At 38.2% G+C, this 25,918-nt stretch overlaps 1 protein-coding gene across 3 annotated transcripts in view; it reads left to right on the forward strand.

Moving 5' to 3' along the window:
• HELZ (helicase with zinc finger) overlaps positions 1 to 25,918 on the forward strand; it is a 197,321-nt gene that overhangs the window by 102,418 nt on the left and 68,985 nt on the right. For 2 of the 3 annotated variants that reach the window (XM_066386510.1, XM_066386511.1), the window contains 8 exons: positions 1,222 to 1,401; positions 1,929 to 2,033; positions 7,116 to 7,294; positions 10,670 to 10,788; positions 13,533 to 13,678; positions 14,899 to 15,046; positions 20,592 to 20,775; positions 22,606 to 22,834. In XM_066386510.1, the coding sequence (XP_066242607.1) occupies positions 1,222 to 1,401; positions 1,929 to 2,033; positions 7,116 to 7,294; positions 10,670 to 10,788; positions 13,533 to 13,678; positions 14,899 to 15,046; positions 20,592 to 20,775; positions 22,606 to 22,834 (1,290 nt within the window). The remainder of the gene's footprint in view (positions 1 to 1,221; positions 1,402 to 1,928; positions 2,034 to 7,115; positions 7,295 to 10,669; positions 10,789 to 13,532; positions 13,679 to 14,898; positions 15,047 to 20,591; positions 20,776 to 22,605; positions 22,835 to 25,918) is intronic. The other variant, XM_066386512.1, reaches the window with a different exon arrangement.

Here is a 25,918-nt window from a genome sequence, read left to right on the forward strand (position 1 = left end):
CTTAACTCTTTGGAGTAAAATGCTTGAGCTTTAGTGACTGGTTTCCAGGAACTCTACCGTCACTGGTCAGAGTCCTTTTATTTTTTACTTAGAAAGTTTTAGATTTCAGAAAAATAGGTAATGGCATGTTTATATGGCCAGTGTTTGTTTTCTACAGTTTTACATTTTTTAGGAGAATTTTGTTTAAAATTATCTATCATAATGATATTTTACAACTAAGGGTTGTGAAGATTGTTCCCGGTTTAAGTAGGGTGCAGCCTCACAGGGAAGGAATTTTCACTACTCCATGTCCTGCTATTTTGGGGTTATTTTGTAGGCACTTAGCAAATTTTCTAAGTCTCTTTACACACCCTCCCTATTTTGGTTCACATCCCTCTCATTTTTACCATAGTTGTTGCAATATCTACTATTTTAATTGAAGTTGTGAGAAAGAATGCTGTTGATGCTCCACTTGGTTTGATCCCTCACAGCACCTGCTGTCCATTTAAACCCTCAAACCCTCGCCAAGTCATAGAAGGGACACTGGGCAGTGGGCTCTCATTACAGCAGCCATTTGTGCTGCTGTGACAGGTGTTCTTGACGCTGAAAAATGGGATATATGTATATTGTTTGTGCGTGTGAAAATATTAGAAAACATTTCATGTAGTTTGGCTTTACAAAAACCTATTTTCTGAATTAAGAACTTTATTTTTCAATGTTCTCTTAATCAGGGACATACAGGCTTCTTCCTTTTCCCTTTATTTTAAATTTCAGTAAAGGATCTTTCAACGGATTAGAATTTGGAAATCAGTTAGTTTCCCTTTTGCATTCTATTTGCTATGCAAAGAAACTACTACTTCATTATTACCAGGAAAAAAATTATCTCATGCCTTTACGCAGCAGAGGGAAAATACATCTCAGAGACACTGTCATTACTATATATAGACTTGGCAGAAACTACACTAATAGTGTATGATGTCTTTCAGTGACTTATCAAAATCTTTTTGCACTTGGACTAGGACAAGATAACTAAAGTGAGTTTGATCAACATAGTAAATGTGTTACACACTCTGTTGGGTTATTTTCTAAGAAATAGTTTTAGAATAAGCATTTATTTTTATAGATGCTATGTTATTTCAGTATTTTTAATGACTCAGTGAAATTTAGGATACTTCTGTGTTGTGTTCTGCTTGTCAATAAGGTGTATTTGTTTAAAATAGCTTAAATTTTTATTTTCTGCAGACAGTGGGATGAACAGTTGGATCCTCGACTAAATGCAAAACAGAAAGAGGCTGTTCTGGCCATTACGACCCCACTGTCAATCCAGCTGCCTCCTGTTCTCATCATCGGCCCCTATGGGACAGGCAAGACCTTCACGCTAGCTCAGGCCGTCAAGCACATACTCCAGCAGCAGGAGACAAGGTGAGAAGGTGGCTTGTGGACTCCACGCCCATTAGCAGGGCACGACCTTTGTCCTTGTTGTGAATACAGAGGGAGGGGTTCGCAAGACAAGTTTTCATTCAGCTTGTAAACATTTTTAAATAAAGAGAAAAACACCCACACTCAACCTTGAAAGCACTTGAATTTGAAATCTCTTAAAACATACTGTTTTTAAAAACCAACAGCCTAGAGAATGATGGCTTTTAAACAGCCAGACAAACTTTTTGTCTGCTAAAGAATTGTGATCTGATTTAGCCAAAGAGCTGAAGTTTCTAAAAGTAATTTTATATGCTAGACTTAGTAATAATTTTAGGGAACTTATTTTCTTTAGAGCCTGAAGAATAATATAATTTACTTAAAGCATTGTTCAGTAATATGCTAGAGGTTACTGAGTAGGTTGAGGGGAATGTATAATGTTAAGATGGCCACTGCTTTTTTTTTTTTTGGTATTCTACTGCTTGAATAGTTTTGTGTTTTATCATTCTTTTTATTTGCACCATTTATTTCAGCAGGATTCTCATTTGCACCCATTCTAATAGTGCTGCTGATCTCTACATAAAGGATTATTTACATCCATATGTAGAAGCAGGCAATCCCCAGGCAAGACCTCTCAGGTATTTTTTAAGGTTTATTATGTATCTGTATCATACTTTATTATTCTTAAGAAAAGGTGTCTGTAAATATTTTAGCAACTTTCAGATATCAAACAATCTTGAACTCTGCATTGGCACTTGGAGGTTATGCCTTTTTAAGAAACCATTTAAATTAAGGAAAAATTGAAAAATCTTTGACCATTAAGTAAAAGAGAAAGACATCCTTTTTTAAGTTTTGTATATAAAATTGTTGTTATAGTCTGAGCTCATTTTGATGTGTATTTTTAAAAGCTGCTATGGTGAAGTGATATAAATATGATTTACATAAAATGTAATTAAGATTCTAGTATGTTTTGCATGGCAGAGTAGTCATGCAGTGATAGTTCTTTATGGAAATAAGATTTGGACTGTGCTCATGCAAATAATTCATAAAACCTACACTTTAGAGAAGTTTGAAATATTTAAGTGATTTGTGCAACAAAATATAATTGACTGGTTTTACAACTTTTTGCAAAGTGTCCAAGAAAATTTCAAGTTGCTGTAGAAAGGCTCTTTCAGTGTATATGGATATGAAATATAATTAAATATAGGATTGTGGGGGAATAAAATCCTTTTCTTCAGAAAACAATAAAGAGTCATTAAATGGTTTTATTATACCATTTGCTTTCATTGTTATATGAATTAATGTTTAGTTTTGCCATTTTACAAACTAATATATCATGCCCTGTATTATTTGAATACAATTATTGTTTACAAATTAATTTCTAACCACACTTTTGAATCATAATTCACTAACTTTTTATTTGTTGGGCCTATGCATGGAAAAGTGAAAATTTTCTATTTAATTCTTTAATCGCCATAGCCAAAGTTGTTTGAATGATTTTATAGTACATTTTAACAAAAGAGAAAAAAGTGGCATGGCCTGTGAACACAGGTTTTTATGCCATACTTTGTTTTTACTCTGGAAAATTAGAGCAGAAGTAATTATTTTTAATATAATCCAATTGTGTTTAATAATAAGAAAACATCACATGTATACAATCACTATAAATGAAAATGTGGTATTTTCCAGTAGGTAAATATATTGTCGATATCTAGTTTGCTTCAGATTCTAATCTTTTTTAGCTTAAGGGAAAATTGGATAGCTAATAGGATTTTGCTTGCTTCATTGTTGGTAGAGTATGTGCATGTGTTTCTGTCTCTCTGTGTGTTATATGTAGAAACCATGGCAATCTCAATTATCATGGTGTACTTGGCTTGAAAAACAATGGATAAAAGCATCTCAAATTTTGGTCAACTGAGCATAGTTTATTTGACATGTGGGGCAGTAGAGCCGTTGTTGATAAACATTAAAATCCATCATTTGACTAGCATGATGCTTAGCTTTCCCATATAAAATTATGTTTTGGTGGTTATGAGTCAACATGTAGTACATTTAAAGTATAGAATAAATTATGTTCCTATAAGGTATATGTGTAGCTATAATGGCCCAAAGTCAGAAACTTGCCATCTAGCAGAAAATCTTACCTCCCTGCAAATCACGAGAATGGTTTAGTCAAGGTGGAAAAATATATAAGTATATTTAAATACAAATTTTATGTTATTTCATTTAGTAAATGGAATAAAATAAGAAAAGAGTTGATTTCCCTTAAGTATTTTTTTATGTGGCCTTACATTTTCACAATAGTTTTTCTCTTTGGAAAGGTATTCATTTGTGAATGTATATCCTATGAGGATTAATGCATTGAAATGTTAGGATTTATTGGCACTAAAAACATGTTTAAAATTTTTGCATCTCATAGATACGATATTGGTTATTTTCATAAAGTTTGCAGTTATTCCTATCATAGCAATGTTTTTAAAAGTTTTTAAATTAAAAAAATGTTTTTTCCATTGATTTAAGAGGGGGAGAGAAGTGAAGGAGAGAGACAGAGAAAGGGAGAGAGGGAGGAGAGGGAAGGGAGAGAGAAAAAGAGAGAAAAGCATCAACCTGTTGTTCCACTCAGTTGTGCACTCATTGGTTGCTTCTCCTATATTCTCTTGTATGCCCTGACCGGTGATTGAACCTGCAACCTTGGTGCACCAGGATGGCGCTCTATCCAATGAACCACCTGGCTAGGGCCAAAAAAATGTGGTTTTCTAAAAAAAATTTATTTATTTTAGGGGTGGGGGTAGAACGAGAAGCATTATTTCATAGTTGCTTCACTTTAGTTCATTGATTGCTTATCGTATGTGCCTTGACTGGGCAAGCCCAGGGTTTCAAATCGGCGACCTCAGCATTCCAGGTCAACACTTTTATCTACTGCACCACCACAGATCAGGCAAAAATAATGTTTTAAAATACATTCCTGGCACCCTGATCATATAGCTCGGTTGGCTAGAGCATCATGCTGAAGCACAGAGGCTGTCAGGGCACGTACAGGAACAGATCAGTGTTTCTGTCGTCTCTGTCTCTCTCTCTCTTTTCCTCTCTCTCTAAAATCAATAAAATACACATTTAAAAAAATACAATAAAATACATTCCTGGCCCTGGCTGGTTGGCTCAGTGGTAGAGCATCGGCCTGGTGTATGAATGTCCTGGGTTCGATTCCTGGCCAGGGCATTCAGGAGAAGCAGCCATCTGCTTCTCCACCCCTTCCTCTTTTCTCTCTCTCTCTCTCTCTCTCTCTCTCTCTCTCTCTCTCTCTCTCTTCCCCTCCTGCAGCCAAGGCTCCATTGGAGCAAAGTTGGCCTGGGCACTGAGGATGGCTCCATGGCTTCCGCCTCAGGTGCTAGAATGGTTCCAGTTGCAACAGAGCCACTCCCCAGATGGGCAGAGCATTGCCTCCTGGTGGGCATGCCAGGTGGATCCCGGTTGGGCGCAAGCTGGAGTCTGTCTCTCTACCTCCCTGCTTCTCACGTCAGAAAAAATACAAAAATAAATAAATAAATAAATAAAATAAATAAAATACATTTCTTTCTTACAATTTATATTTAGAGACATTTATGAAATAATTTTTTTTTTTTTTTTTTTTTTTTTTTTGCTCAGGTTTAAAGAAGACAGCCAGTTTTAAATGTTTGATGGAGGTTACAATACATTTTGGAAGATCATGAGATTACTTTTTGTGCATTTTACATTTGAGCTGCCTGGGCAAATATTAAATAAAGAGTTAGATATGCATCTAGGAGCTCAGAGATAGGTCTTGGTTGGAAAGAGAAAAAGGTGTGATTCCTTAGGGCATTGAAGCCAAGGGCCTGGATGGAATTGTCAGGGGCGAGGACAGAGCTTGATAAGAGGAGAGAGCCAAGATTAGGACTTGAGAACCCTAACCTGGGGAGGGAGAAAGCAAGTGGGAAGATCGAGTCATGGAGCTCTAGGAAAAGTGTTTCAGATAGGAAGCAGCCACAGAACTGGATGCTGCAAATACATCAGGTAACCTGATGGGCCTGGAAAATGTCCAAAAGATTGAGTGGCACGGAAGTTTTATGCCCCTTGATTGCACCCCCACTTTTGCGTTCTTTCCTGATTTGGCTGAACCTTCCTGCTCTCTCCTTTACTGTATTGTTCTTTTCTGGTCTCTAAGTGCTGGTGTGGCCCATCACTCGTTCTTCCAACTAGTTTGTTTTTTTTATCTACACTTACTCCAGGTGATCTCATCCAGTTTTCAGATTTAAGTGTTACTCCAGTTGTATATTTCTCGTCCCAGGTATTCTTCCTGATTTTGAAACTTATATATACCTCTGCTTACTGGACATCTCCAATAGGATGTCTGCTAATGAATATATCCGAAATTGAGTTCTCAATCTCCGTGCGCCCAGATCTGTTTCTCCCTTTACTACCTTTGTAAACCCTCCTGCCATCCATCTAGGTTCAGAGGCATGAGATTACCCTTATTCTTCAATTCTACATCTAGTTCATCAGTAAATTCTGTCAACATGACTCTCAGCATGTGGAGTAGTGCATTGGACCATTTTCACATCTCCACTGTTACCATCTTACATCAGCTATCATCTTTTCTTGTCCAGACCTTACCGCAACCTTCTCACTGGTCTTCCTGCTTCTGTCTTTTGCTCCTGACTTTGTTCCAATCAGTGTATGTTGCAGCCAGCTGTATTGCTTGTGAGAGCCAATCAGGTTCTTGTCTTCCATGTTCAGTGACATCATATAGTAGCTTGAAATTGGTCATAGTAGTAGGCTTTATACCACAGAAATCAGCGAATTAATCATTCCCACCCTGACTTCAGAACTGGTTGAACATTTACCAGCATACCAATTTCCAGTCCTCCCTCCCCCAAACAATATATTCTGTCTAGAGGCACAAAGTGGTCCTTGAATAACATAAGTCATGTCATGTGACTGCCCTGTCAAAACTCTCTGCTGGCTTTCCATTAAAGTTTGAGGAAATCGGAAGCCTTTATGAAAGCTTGCAGGCCATGTGATTTGCTCTGTGCTAAAACACAGACACCGAGTAGATTTTTGTTATATGGGTGGGAGGGCGGATAGATGGAAAGGTTGTTTTTGTACCAGTTTAGTAATCTGCATGAGGCCTACTAATATTTTTCTTTTGCAATCAATGGAGGAGATCCTATTTCTTAAGATTATCTGATTGTCCAAAATTTATATTGATTTTTAAATTTCTAGAACATTAGAGGTCTATTTAAATATAGATATAAGAATATATTCTAAAGTGAAATGCAGATATTTTTAAATTTCTGTTGTAATTCTATACGCAATTCTGTTGTAAATTAGCATAGATAATTAAAACGGAATAAGTATATTTTTCTAAGAATTTTCTAGGAAAAAAAAATTCCCAATGGAATGCTCTGAACTTAAACAGCAATGCTTATGGAACTATTTGCATGGCATTCTATTATAAGGTCAATCTGAATACAAAAATTAGAGGTTTATTTTATGGTAGTGCGTTATGCTTTCTGTTTGACTCTTTTGGTAGGGGCAGGTCACAGTTGTTCGTTAAATTCTAATCCAGTAGAGTGCTAACAGTTACCAGGATTATTTCTAATTTCCAGATATTGTGGTCTTAAGTAATAATGTCAATAGTTTGATGATCAGGTGCTGGTAAGATCTTAATAAATACAAATAGAAAATATTGTCTTCTTTTATAGGGTATATTTCAGAAATCGCTGGGTAAAGACTGTTCACCCAGTTGTGCATCAGTACTGTTTGATCTCAAGCGCACATTCCACCTTTCAGATGCCACAGAAGGAAGATATTCTTAAGCACCGAGTGGTGGTTGTTACATTGAACACTTCCCAGTACCTCTGTCAGTTGGACCTTGAACCTGGTATGCTGACTCAGACATAGACCGGGGGGGGGGGGGTCCCTGAATGCTTAGGGGTTCTGCATTCAGTCTAGACCAGGCGTTGGCAAACTGCAGACTGTGGGCTCTGGTTTGTTTTATATATAAAATTTTTTTTGCATGGAACACAGCCAGGCTATTTATTTACCTGTTTATTACCAAAAGATTCTTTTATGCTACAACAGCCTAATCACATAGTTGTAACAGAGATTGTACGGGCAGCAAAACCTATAAGTATATACTGTTTGGTCCTTTACAAAAAATGGAAATTGTCAACCCTATTTTAGACATTTTAGTGACTTCTAGTATATTTATTCTCTAATTGATCAGATGGTATTTGTTTACTATTGATCATGTGAAAAATTAACATTTGGACAGTGTTGGTGTTATTTACAAGTTTTCTTGTTTTTGTCTTAAAGTACTTTTGTGTTGTACATTGTAGAGACAACAATCATGATAGGTTTTTTTTAACATATTGTTGAGATTATTGTAAGACAGAAACTATGTAAAATTAATGTTATACAAAGTACAGATATAAGGTGGCAAGGAATTCTGGTAAATATAGCAGAACTTAACCATCAAAAGGTGGTGTCACTTTAAGCTAGTTTCTTGGGAAGAATATTCATTTATTGCTGCCATATTATAATTGTTGGCATTGCTCAACACTTTTTTTCTTTCTCCTTTTGGAATTGCTTTTAGAGCCAGTGACAAATTCTTTTGAACATCCTGGAAGGTAGAGAGACTGTTCTCTTCATCTGGTATTCCTGGCACCTGCCCCAGGATAAAGAAACCTGGAGGCTCTTGATAAACTCTCTTTATCTTAAATGAATGAATGGTGGTCATTCTTTCTTTTTTTGAGGGTAGATTTAATTTTTTAAAAAAGTTTCAAACATGTAAGTCTTTCTGAGACTGGTAAATATGGTAGGTAGGTGATCAAACTGAGCAATAAATACCTCTAGGGGTTAAAAAAAAGAGACATGCCTCTCAGTAATGAGACTTATTTTCTTGTGCATGCAGCTCATAGCTGGCTGGTGAGGGCAGTTATAAAAGCAGAGTTTCAAAAATGTTTTGAACAGTGACTGCATCATTGGAATGAGTTATATTTCTTCCCAACTGACTTCTTTGAATGGAACAACACTTATTTGAAATGTAAATTTTGGTATGTTTATTTAACAATCGGTCTCATTACTTTATGATTATACTCTGCATATTTGCTGTGTAGATTAAATATCCAAACCTCCTAAACAGTTAAGTTTTGTGAGAAAGAGCAAAGAATGGCTTTAAAGAGCAAGAGTATAGAAAAATACTTATTAGAAGTCAACTGTGCTTTGTTCTGGGTGTTTATACTTTACTTTATTTCATTCAATTCTCATATGGAGGGTTATTGTACAGATGAGAAAATTAAGGTTCAGGAAGAATCAGTTTGATTAATTCAAGTTACCTTTACTAACTTCAGCAATAGGTATAATAACTTTATGATTTTTTAGTTCCTGATTCAAGCCTAGCTCTATTTAATTAAAATATTATCTAATGAAAACAGTAGATTTCTTTTTCACTAGTCTCAGTTTTTTCCAGTTTAATTCATTGTTTATATAATCATCTTCCTTAATTAGTCATGTGGAACAAAAAGCACAGATTCTCTCAGCAGGGAGAAAAATGCATGTGTCCATATCTTGCTTGAGCCACTGTGGGTAAATAGACAATAGTTATTAATACTTGTACTGTGAACCATCGCTGTTTGTTTAAATGGATGATCTTGAGGGTTATTATTGCCATTCAGTAAGATGTAGAAAGTTCCCTACTTAAAAACAAATTGCATTAAAAAATTGTGTGAACAGATTGTCTGGAATTTGTTTATATTTGTAGAAATAGGGATGGAAATAGAGGATAGGTTCTAGGGCCCCCTCATAGTAGGCTGATTACTTCGGAGAGTTGAGGAGCTACTTTGTGTTCTTTGCTACATTAGGAAAAACAGGGCCCCCTTCTAACCTTGGGGAGTTAGCAGTAGGAGACAGCTTTTTCTTTTTTCACGTTGAAACAGCAAGGAGATTTTTGCCTCTTTCTCCCCTTTTAGGGGCAGAGGGGCTTCGTCTTCGTTCTGGGCACAGATTTCTGTGCACTGGTGAGAGTGGTGGCAGCAACTGAGCTGTAGGGTGCCTACTGGTGCAGGTGTTTGCATCTGGGGACTTTGCATAATGAGTATTTTTAATATTTGTTATTAGTCTTTTTTTTTTGTTTCAGACTGGTGTGTTTTCAGGGTAGAGTCTTAGACTTAAAAAAAATAATGTTTTATGTATATATATATATACACACACATACACATAGGGTGGGGCAAAAGTAGGTTTTCAGTTGAATGGAAAATAATACAATACTTAACAAATAATACAAGAATGAACTGTGTTTTATGTAATCACAACTACAAACGTCCTTTTGCCTCCCCTCCAATATACACACACAAACACACACACACACACAGAGTAAATCTAAATAATTAAATTAGTGAATATGCTAATAGGTTAACTTTGGTTTTAAAGTTGGATTATAACTTTCTCCTTTATATTAGATTTTGGGTATGACTTTATTTTAATGTCCAATATGCATGTTTAGGTTAAAGTTATGTATAAACTACCATTGCTTTATTTTTTGGCATTTCACCATAACATAGTGAAAGAACTTGGGGCCTATTAGTGTTTTGATGCCAGCTCTTCTTTTTTGGTGAAAAGCCACTATTCAGCACTTTAAATTTTATTTATTTATTTTTTTTTACAGAAAGCGAGAGTCAGAGAGAGGGATAGATAGGGACAGACAGACAGAAACTCAGAGAGATGAGAAGCATCAATCATCAGTTTTTTGTTGTGACACATTAGTTATTCATTGATTGCTTTCTCATATGTGCCTTGACCGTGGGGCTACAGCAGACCGAGTAACCCCTTGCTCAAGGCAGCGACCTTGGGTCCAAGCTGGTGAGCTTTGCTCAAACCAGATGAGCCAATGCTTAAGCTGGCGACCTTGGGGTCTCGAACCTGGGTCCTCTGCATCCCAGTCAACGCTCTATCAATTGCGCCACCACCCGGTCAGGCAAAATATTTTTAAATATAGCGATTCAGCTGTTAGTCTTGGGGCCTTTAGCACCAGATTCCTATGTATCTGTTATTGAGTGGAATAGTTACTCCTTTTAACCTCTAGTTTTTAAATAATAATTTAAATGGATGGTTTTCTAAATTGAGAATTGGCATTAAAATTACTCACAACCCTTAAATTAGCACACTGAACTCTTAGCCAAAATGAAAAAACAAAAGCCTGCACTGGCCTCTGTTGCTGTTGTAATGTGTTTTACTGTGTTTGCACTGTACTCCATAGGGTTTTTTACGCACATTCTGTTAGATGAAGCTGCCCAGGCCATGGAGTGTGAAACCATCATGCCTCTAGCATTAGCAACTAAGAGCACTCGGATTGTCTTGGCTGGTGATCACATGCAGGTAAGTGCCCTTTGCGGTATCGTATTGAAGGGAACTTTTAATTATTGATGTTTTATATTCTGTTTTCTAAAACAGCCTATAAAGTTATGCCATGTATTATAGTTTGAACACTAAATATTTCTGTACTAATAGTGAAAAACATTGGTATTTCTGAAGGAAAATTGCGATCCCAACTTAGAATGTCTAACAATGTTTTCATGTTTGTTAATTCGAAGTTTAAGTCTCTGTAGTATGGCCTGACTAGGTGGTGGCGCAGTGGATAGGGTGTCGGACTGGGACACGGAGGACCAAGGTTCGAAATCCTGAGGTTGCCAGCTTGAGTGTGGGCTCATCAGCTTGAGCATGGGGTCACTGGCTTGAGTGTAGGATCATAGACATGACCCCATGGTCACTTGCTTGAGCCCAAAGGTCACTGGCTTGAACCCAAGGTTACTGGCTTGAGCAAGTGGTCGCTGGCTCGGCTGGAGCCCCTGGTCAAGGAACATAAGAGAAAGCAATAAAATAACTAAGGTGCCACAACGAAGAATTGGTGCTTCTCATTTCTCTCTTTCTGTCTAGATGTCTGTCCCTATTAATTCCTCTCTCTGACTCTCTGTCAAAAAAAAAGTCTCTGTAGTATGAATTTTTGATTCTTACTTTTCTTTAAAAAGTAATTTTAAATATAAATTAATTTTCCTACAATTCCCCAAGTCTTGTTCGAACATTTGTTTTCCTGAAGGGTTAATTTTTTGCTATCATAAGAAACAGAGTGCTTAATTAAAAACAATGGTCAAAGTCTCAAAACAAAAAGTTTGATTTTATGTATTTGCATACCTAACATATAAAAGAAAAATATTTTCTTATTAAAATCTGTTTTACAAATCTCTGCCACAGTTAAGATTGAATCTGTATAGTATTGTAGCTGTCAGGACATCCAGGAAAGAGTTGAATGTGTAGAGCAGTGGTAGTCAACCTTGTCCCTATCACTCACTAAAAAGTGGGCATTCCAGCTTTTATGGTGGGCGGTGGTGGAGCAACCAAAGTATAAAAAAAAGATAGATTTAAATATAGTAAACTGTTTTATAAAGATTTATTCTGCGCCTGATCAGGCGGTGGCGCAGTGGATAGAGCGTCGGACTGGGATGCGGAAGACCCAGGTTCGAGACCTCGAGGTAGCCAGCTTGAGTGCGGGCTCATCTGGTTTGAGCAAAAAGCTCACCAGCTTGAGCCCAAGGTCGCTGGCTCAAGCAGGGGGTTACTCAGTCTGCTGAAGACCCGCGGTCAAGGCACATATTGAAAAACTAATGATTGATGCTTCTCATCTCTCCGTTCCTGTCTGTCTTTGTCTCTCCCTCTCTCTGTCTGTTTAAAAACAAAACAAAACAAAACAAAAGATTTATTCTGCAAAACTTAGCGGAAATCTGACGTAAAGTACTTGGTAAGTAATTATTAATATATGCTTTAACTTGGTGTAACTCTGCTTTATAAATTTTATAAAGTAAAGTTACTTCCCTACTTTATAAATCACCATAACTATGGAATTCGGTGGGCAGTTAGAAAATTTTACTACTAAGGGAGATACAAAAGTGGGCGGTAGGTGTAAAAAGGTTGACTACCCCTGGTGTAGAGGAACGAATTCTGGTTTTGTTTGCCAAAAGTACTTTAACTATGTTCTTTAGCTCTCAAAGGTATAATGAAGAATGGCTCCTTAATCTTCATCATGAGAAAAAGAGGGTTATTTTGCTAATTATTAAAAAAAATTTATTCATCAGCAAAATATCCTGCCTGCTCATCATTTTAAATATTTGATCAGTTTTAGTGAAATAACTGATTGACTCACCCAGTGATGCAGTCAGTTGCATTCCTGAAATTACTGGACCAGTAGCTATTTATTATGTTGGAGGAGTCCTTTATTAACCTGTGTGTAAAATCTCTAGGTCAGCGTTGGTATAGTGAAATGAAAAGTTAGAAATTTTAGCCTAGTTTTTTATAATATTGTATAGTATTATTCTTTGTAGTATAGTATATATATAGGAATTGTTCATTGAAAAAAATTTTTTTTTTTTTTGTGACAGAGACAGTGAGGAACAAATAGGGACAGACAGACAGGAAGGGCGAGAGATGAGAAGCATCAGTTCTTCGTTGCGGCTCCTTAGTTGTTCATTGACTGCTTTCTCATATGTGCCTTGATGGGGGTCGGGGGGTGGGTGGGAGGGGCTACAGCAGACTGAGTGACCCCTTGCTTAAGCTAGTGACATTGGGCTCAAGCTGGTGAGCCTTGCTCAAACCAGATGAGCCCGCACTCAAGCTGGCGACCTTGGAGTTTTGAGCCTGGGTCCTTTGAATCTATCTCGGTTCGACGCTCTATCCACTGCACCACCACTTGGTCAGGCTGTTCATTGAAAAAAAAAAAAAATATATATATATATTTTAATTTTTTTATTTATTCATTTTTTAAAGAGAGAGAGAGAGAGAGGGAGAGGGAGAGAGATAAGCGGTGGGGAGCAGGAAACATCAACTCTCATATGTGCCTTGACCAGGCAAGCCCAAGGTTTTGAACCGGCAACCTCAGTGTTCCAGGTCGATGTTTTACCCACTGTGCCACCACAGGTCAAGCCTGAAAATATTTTTGATCTGCTTATTCTAGCATTCAGTGTTGAGGTTTCTTGTACATCAGAAGTTTCAGCATAGTGGGTTTTTTAATGAGTAGGTTTAAAAATACTATTTGTATATTTAATTATATTTCCTCTGTTTGTCTGTTACAGCTCAGTCCTTTTGTTTACAGCGAGTTTGCCAGGGAGAGAAACCTGCATGTTTCATTACTTGATCGACTCTATGAGCATTACCCTTCCGAGTTCCCCTGTCGGATCCTCCTCTGTGAGAACTACCGCTCCCATGAAGCTATCATCAAGTAGGTCTGATCGGCCCTCACTGCATCACACTTCCTGTGGGCTGGTGGGAGGGGACTCACAACAGCACTGTCACTAGGGACAGATTATTCCCTGCAGAGTCATACAGTGTCTCTTGTGTTACAAATTATGTTTACTTTTATATTTGTAAAAGAAATCTTCAAAAGTCAGAACTGGAATTTTTTGCAGAATAGGGCATTTTTGGAAACTAAAACTTTAGGCCCTACTATCTATGATATATTTCTCTCTGACTGAATATATAGTATATATGTAAAACTACATGATGTAATTACAAAACAAATATGTTGACCAAGTATGGTATATAATGGTTTGCTTATTGTCTCTGTGTTATATGAGGAATCTGTTTGAAAAAGAAGGAAAGGATAAAGGAAAACCATGAAAATTAGTAATAAAGTTTATGAAGGATTGTGTTAAATATAGTATGCATCCATGAAAGTAAAGCTATCTTAAATAAGAGCTGAATAGTCTTAAACTGAGCACACCCATGTGACATCCAGACATTAAACAGAACCTTACTAGTACTCTAGAAAGCCCCTACATCCACCAAAAGTTTGTTTTAAAGTTTAGTATAATTTAATAATGTTGATTGTGTCAGTCATGTGAAAACCATTTTCAGGCTTCTCTGAAAGCAATAAAAATTTAGGTTTAACGGTGGCTTTATTAATATCTCAATATGCGATTCCTCTTTTATTGCTGCCAGTCACGTGCTGCAGTCAGTGATGAATCAAGTACTAGATAGTCTCTTCATCAGTAGAGTACTCATTTCGTTTTTGAAGACTTGAATGCCCTTCAGTTGTGTGTATTGTTTGAATATCTGTATATCTTTATTTGCATGTATGTGATCTACATATATAATAAAATGTATTAACCGAGAAAATATTCTAGTTAGCACATTTTCTCAGAGAGCAAGATTCTTGTCTGGTATTGAACTGTTGTCATTTCTTCCTTTTCTTTCTGTATCCTGGCTTTGTACCTTACCTAAATGAATTCGTTTAGCAATGATATGCCAGGCTCCTACTCTGGTGTTGCTGCTTTAATTTTGGAGAAAACCTTAGCCTCATTGGCATTAGATGATTAGTTTAAAATTAATCATGGACATGAAGCAGCATTGTTAGAATTGACTGATTCTTTTGTTCTTACGGGTGAATTTAATTTTGATGCTAGATTCCTCTTTATTTATTTATTTGGTCTTTTTCTGCAGTTACACCTCTGAGCTCTTCTATGAGGGCAAACTGATGGCCAGTGGGAAACAACCAGCACACAAGGATTTCTACCCATTAACTTTCTTTACAGCACGAGGGGAAGATGTCCAAGAAAAAAATAGCACAGCCTTTTATAATAACGCAGAGGTACCTTAGTTTTTTTTTGCAAATTGTTACTATTTTGCAGTCACGTAGTCTACTCTTGTTGAGCATTTATTTAAAATTTTGCATTGACATCTTAATGTGTGCTGACTCATTTACGTGAAAATAGTGTGTAAAGTTGATTCTCTCTTGTATAACTAATTTGTGAAGATGAATCTCCTGTGGAAAACAAACACTTTGATTTATATTTTGTCTTGTGATAAAATACAAAATACATGACTTCATTGTAAAGAAAAGCCAGTATTATCTTATATAGATTATTATTGTTAGCCATGTAAAATAGACTCTGATTACATTTTATAGTGCTTATTCAAATGAGGCATCATTTTAAATGAGTAAAACTTGAATTGCGGAATACTGTGCTACAGAGAGCTTCCTCAGAACCGAGATGATGATGTTGCTAACCCATTATGTGCTCCAACTTGTATGATTCTCTTACAACTTGACTTTTAAATTTCAAAGAGAATGTGAGTAGTACAAGGGATCAGATCAGGCAGCAGACAGAAACCTAATGAAGTCTTTAGGGTCCAGCAGGCCAGGGACCCTTGGGATAAGTTCTGGTCATCACTGCTAGTGGAGTTTTGGATTTCAGGAAACCCAGAGGGGAGGGGTATGTGCATATGTGTGTGAGTGCATGGTTTGGTCATTGGAGGAATGTTTTGTTTTCTTTTTTGACAGAGTCAGAGAGAGGGACAGATAGGGACAGACAGACAGGAAGAGAGAGAGATAAGAAGCATCAACTTTTTGTTGTGACACCTTAGTTTTTCATTGATTGCTTTCTCATATGTGCCTTGACAGGGGGGGTTCCAGCCAAGCCAGTGACCCCTTGCTCAAGCCAGTGACCTTGGGCTCAAGCCAGCAACCTTCGGCTTTAAGCCAGCAATCTTGGGCTTTAAGCCAGTGACCTTGGGCTCAAGCCAGCAACCTTGGGCTTCAAGCCAGTGACCATGGGGTCATATCTGTGATCCCATGCTCGAGCCAGCGACCCTGCACTCAAGCTGATAAACCTGCACTCAAGCCGGATGAGCCCATGCTCAAGCCTGTGACCTCGGGGTTTCGAACCTGGGTCCTCTGTGTCCCAGTCTGACGCTCTATCCACTGAACCACTGCCTGGTCAGGTGGGGATGGTTCTTGATCTCTGCTCTTTATTTTCCTTTGTTTGTTGAGACCCATGCTTTACTCATTTTATTTCCTAAGAAATGGCTTTATTATATAATAGTAATTCATCTTTACTTTAAAAAGTTGATCAAAGGCCTGTAGCTAGAAGTTAGGACAAGAAAATCATTAGTACACACTTGATAAAATCCTAGCCAAAAGCAAACTTGACATTTCGGTTAGTCTGTGCCATTTAATTTTAAGAAAAGGTAAACTTTTCTTTAAACGTTTGAAATAAATACTCTGTGGTTTCCCTTCAGATCACATAAATTTTTTGCCTTTTATTACATGTTTGAAGTACTGACAGATAACTGTAGGGTCTCCTTAATTATTCTTATACTCAGGCTGGAAGCTACTGGCCTGGAAACCAGGAAACCAGCCCTGGTAGGCTTGAGTGCTGACAGGGAGAGGCAGGCCTGAAATTCGTAAGGTTTGGTTGGTGGTCCTGCTGTGACACCAGAGGTCAGAGCTGAGCCCTAACTGTGATCCCGAAGCAGGGCTGGTGTTTGCCAGGTGCTCAACTTCCCAGCCTGGGCCACATGTTTCTTCTTGGTGACATGGCCAGTTCCCCAGGAAACCTACAAGCTATGGGACAAGTAAGGTGCATCCTCTTGGGTTGTCAATTTTACTAAAAGTGTTGTTGGGGGGATGAAATATTTTTCATATTTAAAATGCAAAAATAAGATTTGTGTGAGAGTTAAATATTAAGTATGGAACATTAGCGACATTTGAAGCCACCTTGAACTTCACCAGCAGAGCATGGTTGTTCTTTCACTCTCTTCAGCCCCTTGAGTTCCTCCAGGGAAAGCAGTTAAACACACTGCCCCAGGGCTCTTTCCTTGGGGCAGAAACTGATCCTGGGTCCTGGGTGCTGATAGAGGGGGTATAGGTGTTGTTTGGGCTGGGAGTAGAAGCTCTTTGGTTTATAGGCAAGGGTTTCCAACTCTTCAATACCAGTGTAGGCGTGTATGGGCAGTACAATGTTTTGAGAAGCCCTGGACTTTTCCTGAGAGTAGACCTTGTTCAGGTGAGACTCAGGTCTGTTTTGTGTTTTAGAGCATGTAGCACCAGTAACATAAATAGGGGGGGAAATGAGTTTTTTTTTTTTTCATTTATAAAGGTTCTGACTAAAATTTAGGAGGACATGATGAGATTTTGGAATGGTTTAAATTTCATTATTATGAAAATAACAGTCTCACACCGACTTAAAATCGTAAGGAACTTAGAGGATGAAATTAAAAGTAAAATTAAAGAATCTGAAGCTGAATATTCATAGCATTTTTGCTTTGTATAATTGTCCTTTGTTTAGGGAACATGATTTTTTATTTTATATTCTGTGTTTGTCGACTGTGTGAATTGTCTTTTTTCACATGCTTACCATGGTAGAATGAAAGAATAAGAAAGATTATCCTTTTTTTTCTTGATTCTGACTGAATTTATATCCCACAATAAGGAAATGGGCTCAATACAATGCTGTATTGTGGGGATATTAAGCACCAAGACATAATTCTTTAAAAAAAAAAAAGTATTGTCAGATGGATTTTTTTTAAGTGAGAGGAAGGGAATTAGACCGACACGCATGCACCCTGACTGGGATCTACCTGGCAACCCCTGTCTTGGGCTGGTGCTTGGACCAGCTGAGCTATCCTTAGCACCAGGGGTCAATGCTTGAACCAGTTGAGCCACTGAGTGTGGAGAGGAAAAGAGAGAGACATGGGAGAGGGAGGGGGAGAGAAGCAGATGATTGCTTCTCCTGTGTGCTATGACCGGGGATCAAACCCAGGATGTCCATATGCAGGGCCAATGCTCTATCCACTGAACCAGCCGGCCAGGGCGATATGGATTTTTTTTTTAAAGATTTAATTTCTTGATTTTAGAGAGAGGAGAGAGAAAAAGGATGGGGGATAGGAGCAGGAAGCATCAACTTATAGTAGTTGCTTCTCGTATGTGCCTTGACCAGACAAGCCCGGGGTTTTGAAACCACAACCTCACTGTACCAAGTTGATGCTTTATCCACTGCGCCACCGCAGGCCAGGCCCAAGACGTGAGGAATTTAGTGTGAAGAGAGGAGCTATGGAAACAAGTAAAGTGAGAAGTAGACTGATGTATATAGGTATTAAAAACTGAGCCCACCAGGTATGATAAAACTTGTGGCATAGAGGGGAACCTGGTTCTGCCTCATATACTGGGACTCTGTAGTTAGTTGTTACATATATTTATAGTTGTTATATCTTCCTGGTGGGTTGACCTTTTTATCATTATAAAATGTCCCTCTTTATCTCTGCTAACATTTTTTGATTTTAAAGTCAATTTAGTATAGCTACTTCAGCTAACTTGTGGTTGCTGTTTACACGGCATGTTTTTTTTTCATACTTTTATGCTTTTATTTCTATTTTTGAGTCAGAGTATATCTCCAGAAGACCACATCATTGCATGGTTATGTGTTTTATTGTAAATCTAGTCTAAAACAACTGCCTTTTGAGTAAATTGTCTAATTCATTCACATTTAGTGTTGTTATTAATATGGTTGGATTTGCCTCTGCCTTTTGTTTCTTGTATTCTTCGCCCACCGGCCCCCTCAGACCCTCCCACACAGCAGGAGATTACGGTGGGAGAACAGGCACCAGCCATTGCTGCTCCCTGCTATGTAGAGGCCTCTATGGCACAGAGCTGTGGAAAAGGGAGCTGTGACATTAGCCAGCTGCCCAAACACCCTGCGATAACCCTTCCACCCTAGGGAGATGGGGGAGGTGGGCACTGCCCCTTGGCTGCTGAAACAGGTAGACAGAGCTGTTGGGGGTAGGTGCTGTCCCTAGTTTACATGCCCTGGCCTCTCAACTCTTCTTATGAGTTTCTGTAGGCTTTGTTGGGTGCAATGTATGCTTCTCAATTTCTCATTAGCTCTTTGATCAATCTGCGGAGGCTTTCAGTGATGGTTTGTTCATTTTGACCAGTTTATTAGATGTCTCTCTGGAAGAGAGTTTCCTCATTCCAAGTCTGTGCATTCTGACTGTTGTTTTGTGCTGTCTAGAATATAAGGGTGTGAACACAAGGACAAAGTAGAGAAATGATTATGTGTTGCTTAGTGCCAGGAACTCTGTGTCATGAAGGGACAGTGGAGGTGTCTCCCCAACTTTCCTCTACCCCATATCTAACCAAGTGGGTGAATACAGCTCTGTATTATTCCTTATGACAGTAGACTCAGACCCATGTTTCTTACTTCCTAGTGAGAGCACCATGTCTTCAGTCCAGTTTGCTCTTCAAACTGGGGCAGTTGCTGTTACACCATCATAACAGCAGGGTGACTGTCATTCATTGAATTTGTATCTGGAAGTGAAAACTGCATCCTAGCCAATAATCCTCACACAATGTCCTTGTGTTCACACCCTTATATTCTAGACAGTTCTTGAAAGGCATAAAAACTGTCAAATTTTACTAAGTATAATATATTTATAAGTTGCTATTATTAACAAATAGTAAATAAATAAATATTTAAAAGAAAAAATTCTGCTTCCTCTCTAGAATCTTTCCTGACCCTCTTTTGAGCTTGCCTTTACATAGTTTTTTTTTCAAATTAGGAATTTGTTTTCTAAATGTACAGTAATCTCTTAGCAGCCTAGGGACATGTTTTATTAATCATTGTATTTTCCACTGCATTAAGCATTGAAACTGTTTAATCAATTTATTAAATTAAAATAGATTTAACTACACTAAAAGCCAAATAAGTATCATCTGAAACATTTAGTTGGGTAGAATATACCGTTACTTTATTGTGATTTTAATGAAATGTCTTGGGCGAACTTGTATCACTAGATGACAGGGAACCCTGACCCAAATTTGTCCAGTCCCAGCGGTGGTTTGGTGCCAGCTGTTGGTGGCTCCGCTTAGTTACATCAGTAGGGGATGGGGCAGTGCTAGACCTTGTGTGGCCGAGACTGAATGGTGGCACTCATTCTAGGAATATTCTCTTGGTTGGTTTCATTGGCCTGACCTGCAGAGAGTGGACTGAGAACTACCAGGAATGTTGGAACTTGTGTATGTTTCCCTAGGTGCACTTGCCAGTTTTATGGCCGTGTCCCTGTTCTCCTTCCTACACAAGAACTTGAACCTGCCCACATTTAAGAATGGAGGAGACTGAGTATAGGATGGGGGATAATTGCCAATAACATTGTCTCTGATTTTTATGTCTTCACTGGGTACATTATTGTAGAGTTTACTGTTTGAAATCACTGTGTTCCTAAAAAGCAAAGCATTATTCTTATTTAGAGGCAATTTTAAAATGACATTTGCTAAAATGGAATCCTATTTCAGTTACCATATTCTGTTCACCAAACACTTGTGTAACTTTAGTATGTACATGTGTGTTTATTTAAAGGTATTTGAAGTAGTAGAACGTGTAGAAGAGTTAAGAAGGAAGTGGCCAGTAGCCTGGGGGAAGTTAGACGATGGCAGTATCGGCGTCGTGACTCCTTATGCTGATCAAGTGTTTAGGATACGTGCTGAACTTCGAAAAAAGAGATTATCTGATGTTAATGTTGAAAGGGTACTAAATGTTCAAGGTGAGTATTACTTGAAACAAACTAAGTTATTCAGATGCTTAAGCCTTGAAGTATGTGCACATGGGCTTTCTAATTCTCAAAATCTCTTTTTCTGGATGAGCAATTATGTCATCATTTCATATCAAGTTCTTTAATGCCAAATTTGGTAGTTAAAGGTCAAGCTCATTTCCAAGTTTATTAAATTTTTGTATCTAAATAAAAGAAGTTTGAACAAATGAACTTTTTCAGTGGCCGCAATTATGTGACTGCCTCCTAAGTGAAGATAGTTGCCAGCAACTAGTTGCTACACAATTTATGCTTTTAAATATAGGAAACAATACTTTGATGTGAATGCTGAAAAGCCCAGTACAATCTTAGGTGTCACGGTACTATATAATGGTAAGTATAACAATTACTAAATCCTGGGGAAAAATAGCTCCACTATACCATATGTTGTCTAGGTCATGCAGAATTTGGGTGCATTTTAGAAGGAATATTACCAGTAAACTAGGAAGTACCCAAAGAATATTGAGTTAATAGTCTAGAAACTACCACAGTACGTACAAAGAATTGTCATTGATTGACCTAAAGAAGAGAGGACTAAAGACTGACATGAAAACTGTATTCAAATATTTGGAGATCTGTCATAGAAAGAAGGAACAGATGTGTTACTATAAAAAAGAAAATTTTAAAAAATGTTGTACACACTAGACTCTATAAAGCTTCCTCATAGAATCAGCTGCATCTGCCTTGGTCACCAAGAGGCTAGACCAGGGGTAGTCAACCTTTTTATATCTACCGCCCACTTTTGTATCTCTGTTAGTAGTAAAATTTTCTAACTGCCCACCAGTTCCACAGTAATGGTGATTTATAAAGTAGGGAAGTAACTTTACTTTTTAAAATTTATAAAGCAGAGTTACAGCAAGTTAAAGCATATAATAATAATTACTTACCAAGTACTTTATGTCGGATTTTTGCCAAGTTTGGCAGAATAAATCTTTATAAAACAACTTACTATAGTTAAATCTATCTTTTTATTTATACTTTGATTGCTCTGCTACCGCCCACCATGAAAGCTGGAACTCCCACTAGTGGGTGGTAGGGACCAGGTTGACTACCACTGGGCTAGAGGAAGGTGCCTTGTATTGAGTGGGGTCTTGGAATAGATTATTACTAAGGTTGGTTCCAGCAATAATACTGAAATTTTTTTAAAATAAAATTTACCATTTAACCATTTTTATGTGTTCATGCCACCTCCCTACTCTTCCCAGCCCCTAGCAACCCCCATTGTGCCTTCTATGAATTTGACTGCTCCATGTGCCTCATTTCAGTGCAGGAATACACTGTTTGTCCTTTGTGACTGGCTTATTTACCTGAGCATCATGTCTTCAAGGTTTATGCAGGTTGTAGCATGTGTTAGAATTTCCTTTCTTTTTAAGCCTGAATAATATTTTATTACATGTATATACTGCATTTTGTTTATCTCTCTCCTCTTGGTGGACACTTGGGTTGCTTTCACCTTTTGACTATTGTGAATAACACTGCCATGAATATAGGTGTACAGTGTCTGTTCAAGTCCCTGGTTTCAGTTCCCTTGGGTAGATTCCTGGAAGTGGAATTGCAGGATTATATATTAATTCTATGTTTAATTTCTTGAGGAACTGCCGTACTATTTTCCATAGTGTTTTATATGCCATTTTACACTCCTACATGCAGTGAGTGCACGAGTTCCAGCTTTTCCATATCCTTACCAATACCTGTCATGTAGCAATAACATTAAAAAAAAATTCTTTTATTTTACCAGTGGTTCAGAATAACAATCTTAACTCTTCTTTTCTATTTTTTTAATAGGAAAGCAATTTAGAGTTTTGTTTCTTAGTACAGTACGTACAAGGCATACTTGTAAACATAAACAGACACCAATTAAAAAGAAAGAGCAACTGCTGGAAGATTCCACGGAGGACTTAGATTATGGTTTTTTATCTAACTACAAACTCCTCAATACTGCCATCACCAGAGCCCAGTCCCTGGTGGCTGTGGTGGGCGACCCCATTGCTCTGTGCTCTATTGGACGATGCAGGTAAGTATGTGACTGATGGAGACATCAAAAGGGAGAATGTAGAGTCATGTACATTCCTATGTGTACATTTACTTACATGACCTCTTGGCTAATTAAAATCAAGTTTAGTTATACCTGACATATGGAAGAAACACAAAATTTTATTGCTTTGAGTATGTTATACACATAATTGTGTGTTCATTCAGTCATCATTCAACAGCTATTTCCTGAGTCTTACTGTCTTCTAAACACTCTTCTAGCCACTGAGGGTAGATCAGTGAACAAAGAAGACAAAAAATTCTGGTTTTGTGGGGCTGACATTTTACTGGGGAGGAGAAAAAGGCTGACAATAGACAAAATAAGAAACAATGTCATATTTTATTTGATGTGGTAAGTGCAATGGAAAAGAACTAGAACATGGAGGGAGTTAGGAGTGCTGGGTGCGGTGGGCGGGTTTGTGGTCCTCACAGTGTGGTCAGACCAGGCCTCCCTGAGAAGCTGGCGATACAGGTGAGGGAGGCCGTGAGCAGATACCTGGGGTAACAGTGCTTCAGGAAGGGAACAGATGATGCAAGGGTCCCCAGGGCTGTTTGTGTGTGTGTCTTTGATGGAAGTGATGTTTTATGTTGATAACTGCATTTCCCCCCTTCATTACTGTTTTAGCTCGTTTTTTTGTTTGTTTTGTTTTTAATTTTTTTTTTTTTACTGAAACAGAGAGTCAGAGAGAGGGATAGATAGGAACAGACAGACAGGAACGGAGAGAGATGAGAAGCATCAATCATCAGTTTTTCATTGCAACACCTTAGTTGTTCATTGATTGCTTTCTCATATGTGCCTTGACCACATGCCTTCAGCAGACCGAGTAAACCCCTTGCTTGAGCCAGCGACCTTGGGTCCAAACTGGTGAGCTTTTGCTCAAACCAGATGAGCCCGCGCTCAAGCTGGCGACCTCGGGGTCTCACACCTGGGTCTTCCACATCCCAGTCCGACACTCTATCCACTGCACCACCGCCTAGTCAGGCTTAGCTCGTTTTTGATGAATTTTCTTCTCCTCTCATTTTTTTTCAAGGCTTCTGAGTGTCAATAATTCTTCCTGCCTGGTTAATCCAAAGGACTTGAATATTAGGGTGTTAGAAGTTGTTGTTACTTGTCTTTGGTTAGCATTGTTAGTATTCTTTAGATTGTAGTTATAGGAACTATTTTTACTAAAATTATGTTAAAAATCAATGTAAATTTCTCTATACATTTTTGATTTACACCAGTTAATAAGGATTTAACTGCATGAAGCCAGCAATATAAGACTTGGCCTTTGTAGTATTTAAAAACTATGTTAACATTAACAAAAACCCAATAGACTAGAAATCTATATTATTCTCTTATGAAAAAGAAATACACCAGGGATTATTTAAAATTTTGTAAGTCTTGTAGTACCTGTCAAAAAGACTTCAGGACAGTAGAAAGAAATGTAGACAGTTCCAAATATGCCTTTTTGATATGTTAGAGGTAAAGTAGACAAAGCTGTTAGGAAATGGCTCTCTTTATCTTTTTTTTTTTCTGTATTTTTCTGAAGTTGGAAACGGGGAGGCAGTCAGACAGACTCCCGCATGCGCCTGGCCAGGATCCACCCGGCATGCCCACCAGGGGGTGATGCTCTGCCCATCTGGGGCATTGCTCTGTTGCAACCAGAGGCATTCTAGCGCCTGAGGCAGAGGCCACAGAGCCATCCTCAGAGCCCGGGCCAACTTTGCTCCAATGGAGCCTCGGAGCCTCGGCTGCAGGAGGGGAAGAGAGAGACAGAGAGGAAGGAGAGGGGGAGGGGTGGAGAAGCAGATGGGCGCTTCTCCTGTGCGCCCTGGCCGGGAATCGAACCCGGGACTCCTGCACGCCAGGCCGACGCTCTACCACTGAGCCAACCGGCCAGAGCTCAAGAAACAGCTCTCTTTAAACCAGGCTTCTGTTGCAGTGTACATAGGCAGCATTTTATTGTCTTTTTTCCTGTTTCAGCAGGAAAAAAAAATTCTATGGAAAGGCAAATGATTTGGGACCTTAAAAAATAAGCTGCACATATTAGAGTTTAAGACTCCAGAAGAAGTTAATATCCTTTGTCAGGGAAAACCATTAACAAAGGAAGCAAGTGGAGCTTTAATTTATGGTTACCTTATGAAAAATAACCTTAGAAAAGGTTGAGTGGTTTAGGGAAATGTATGGCTAAACAGTTCTGTTGCAAAATATCTTTAATTTCATATAAAAAATAGATTTTCATTCGTTTTTAGCAACTAATGACAAAAAATTAGGTAAGGGAATATACTAATTTCAAGTTATAAGTGTGTAAAACTAAGCGCATTAATTTGGCCTCCCTTCTGAGAATTTTGCTTTAGTTACATTACTGCTTATTGAAAGTGTATTTGGGTAGAATATTACTGAGATATTTTACCATTTTTTTCTTTTACTATTTGATAAATGTGATAGCACGTACAGTTTGATTAGAATTTAAAAGATTGAAATACATGTATAAAATAGGACAACATTGCCTGACCAGGTGGTGGCGCAGTGGATAGAGCATTGGCTTGGATTGCGGAGGACCCAGGTTCGAGAAACCCCAAGATCTCCAGCTTGAGCGTGGGCTCACCAGCTTGAGTATGGGTTGCCATACTCAAGACCCATGGTCATAGACCCCCTGGTCACTGGCTTGAGTCCTAGGTCTCTGGCTTAAGCCAAGAAGTCACTTGCTCTCCTGGAGCCCCCCCCCCCCCCCCCCCATCAAGGCACGTATGAGAAAGCAATCAATGAACAACTAAGGTGCCACAATGAAGAATTAATGCTTCTCATCTCTTTCCCTTCCTGTCTGTCTGTCTCTCTCGCTAAAAAAAAAAAAAAAAGATAGGACAACCTGTGTTAAAATTAACCAGAAACTATTGGGGGAATGAATAGGTAAAACAATAGTCTTGAGCCACATTAGTTTTGGCCTTTCCTTATAAATAACTCTAGACATTTACCAATATGAATATTTTTTTAAAAAAATCTTTGCCCCTTTCTATAGAATACTGTGAGTTGCATGAGAGCAGCATTTTCACTTTGTCTCTGACTTAAACCATTAACTTTCTC

Source organism: Saccopteryx leptura, chromosome 5 (assembly GCF_036850995.1).
Source record: "Saccopteryx leptura isolate mSacLep1 chromosome 5, mSacLep1_pri_phased_curated, whole genome shotgun sequence".
Classification (NCBI taxonomy): Eukaryota; Metazoa; Chordata; class Mammalia; order Chiroptera; family Emballonuridae; genus Saccopteryx; species Saccopteryx leptura.